Genomic DNA, 2,172 nt, shown 5'->3' with positions numbered 1-2,172 from the left:
AAACAAGATTCAAGACCCTTCTTTTAAAAAGAATGAACTTTGTGGTGAACTGATGGCATGATGTAACACTGAGTAGAAACACATGATCTGTGGTGTTCTTCTACATGATGAAGTTCTACACATGACCTTAGAACAGATTGTCTGTAATTACTGTGTAAAATACAGTCATTCCATCCTGAAAGTGTGTTTTACACTGATGATACAAACTGTATATTCCTTTTCCCTTCAGTGACCCCTGTGAAAAGAAAAATAAAGTTAGATGATTAGAAGTTGATTGGGTGAGGAGATGCAGTGCTTCTGCTCTAGTATCTGTTTCTGGCTCCAGTGTCTGTGGAGGAGAAGTTCATAGCAGCCACGGTTGGTGTTTTCTATTCTGGGTGTTGTGGAAGGTGGAGGTTTGACAGAATGGACCTCTATGTTCCTGAGTCTGTTCCTGCAGACATGTGAATCTGTAGTAGTTAAACAGCCTTGTTCAAGCACAGACCTCCATATTCCACCATCATTTATCTGACTTTCAGGATCAGAGGATTTACATTTACTGCATTTACATTACTGCCCTCATCCAGAGTGACTTACAGTCATCTCACTTATACAGCTGAGCACTTGAGGTTAAGGGCCTTGCTAAAGGGCCCTGGCAGTTGGTGGTGCTGGGATTTGAACATGACCTTCTGATCAGAAACCAGCATCTTGTGACTGATCTCACTTCCCAACTGATTGCATGATCATGGTGCAGTGCAGGTTGAGATAAGAGCTGTGAGGTAGAGCAGTGCTGCTGTGGTTTCTCTTTGTAGGCAAACATCAGTGTAATGCAGGAGCTGCAGGATACCAGTAGAGGAACATAGCAGTGGGGTGGGAGAACCTCAGGAGGTTAAAATCAAATCATGCAGCTGCATTCTGGATGAGTTGAATCAAAGTGTTCAATGGAACCTGGGGTAATGTGTGTTACAATCAGATGATGAAACATTGGTGTGGGAGCTGAACAGAATCATTTTGGACTCATCCAGGTAGAGTAGAATCTGAACTGGCTGGACCATGAAAATGAAACCGACTCTAATCTGTTGAAATGTCCATCTTCAGCAGATGTTATAATCGTGATGAGGTGGATATCACCTGCAGGATACCAGTAGAGGAACATTCTTACTCAGTTATACTGTTCTGGATGATTTACAAATGTTCAGAAGTAAAAATGAAGTTGTGTTCATTTTTAATCAGAGATAATTTATGAAACACAAGAACTCGAAAATTAATCATCTTATCAGTCATTTAATTAAGTTTCACCTGGTGATTGACTTGTATGAGATTGAGATATCCTGAGATCTGGCAGAAAATCTGGTGTGAAGTTCAGTGATCTTTATGTAATGATATAAAATCATGAGTTCAATTAACTTTAATATAAATTGTTTAGTGCTGGTAAATGTATTGATCCAGTCAAGTGTGATTTCACACACACACACACACACACACACACACACACACACACACACACACACACACACATCATGGTTTGTCTGTGTAACTCTGGAGTAAATTAGATGGTTTGAGGATGAAGTCAGAAGGATCTGAATGGTGACTTGGTCATAGGCTACAGGACATTAAATCATCCTCAATGCTACTGTTAAATGTTCAGGAATGTGACTGGAAGAACCCAAATGCAGGATGCATGAATGTGTATTGTTTTTAATGAGAATGTGTGTCTGAGCAACAGGCATAATGCAGGAACACTAGTGTTATCAGCACCAGGAACCAGAGCACACTAATCTGACTGGTGAGTCATTCATGTTACTGTCTTTGTGTTGTGTAAATTCAGTGAAGATCCTGACAGAAATTTAATATGTTTCATTTCTTGATGTTTACACTCAGTTTTACTTATGATAAAATATTTATTGTTTCATACTTTGTCTCTGTTTATGTGTGTGTGTGTGTGTGTGTGTGTGTGTGTGTGTGTGTGTGTGTGTGTGTGTGTGTGTGTAAACAGGGTCCATCAGGCTGGTAGGTTCTGGAGGAGACTGTGCAGGAAGGCTGGAGGTTTTCCACAGTGGTTCATGGGGAACAGTGTGTGATGACTCTTGGGGTATTGAGGATGCAGATGTGGTGTGCAGACAGCTGCAGTGTGGACGGCCCTCAGTACCCACACACCAGCCTGGTTTGGTCCTGGAACTGGGTCCATATGGC

The 2,172-nt window shown here is 41.3% G+C and overlaps 1 protein-coding gene across 1 annotated transcript in view; it reads left to right on the top strand.

Moving 5' to 3' along the window:
- The first annotated feature begins 2,080 nt into the window (after nucleotides 1-2,080).
- LOC124401076 (antigen WC1.1-like) overlaps nucleotides 2,081-2,172 on the top strand; it is an 88,377-nt gene continuing 88,285 nt past the window's right edge. The window contains exon 1 of the mRNA XM_046873053.1: nucleotides 2,081-2,124. Within this exon, the coding sequence (XP_046729009.1) occupies nucleotides 2,081-2,124 (44 nt within the window). The remainder of the gene's footprint in view (nucleotides 2,125-2,172) is intronic.

Source organism: Silurus meridionalis, chromosome 18 (assembly GCF_014805685.1).
Source record: "Silurus meridionalis isolate SWU-2019-XX chromosome 18, ASM1480568v1, whole genome shotgun sequence".
Classification (NCBI taxonomy): Eukaryota; Metazoa; Chordata; class Actinopteri; order Siluriformes; family Siluridae; genus Silurus; species Silurus meridionalis.
Note: the sequence above shows the minus strand (reverse complement) of the source record. Positions and strands in the feature narration are given on the sequence as shown.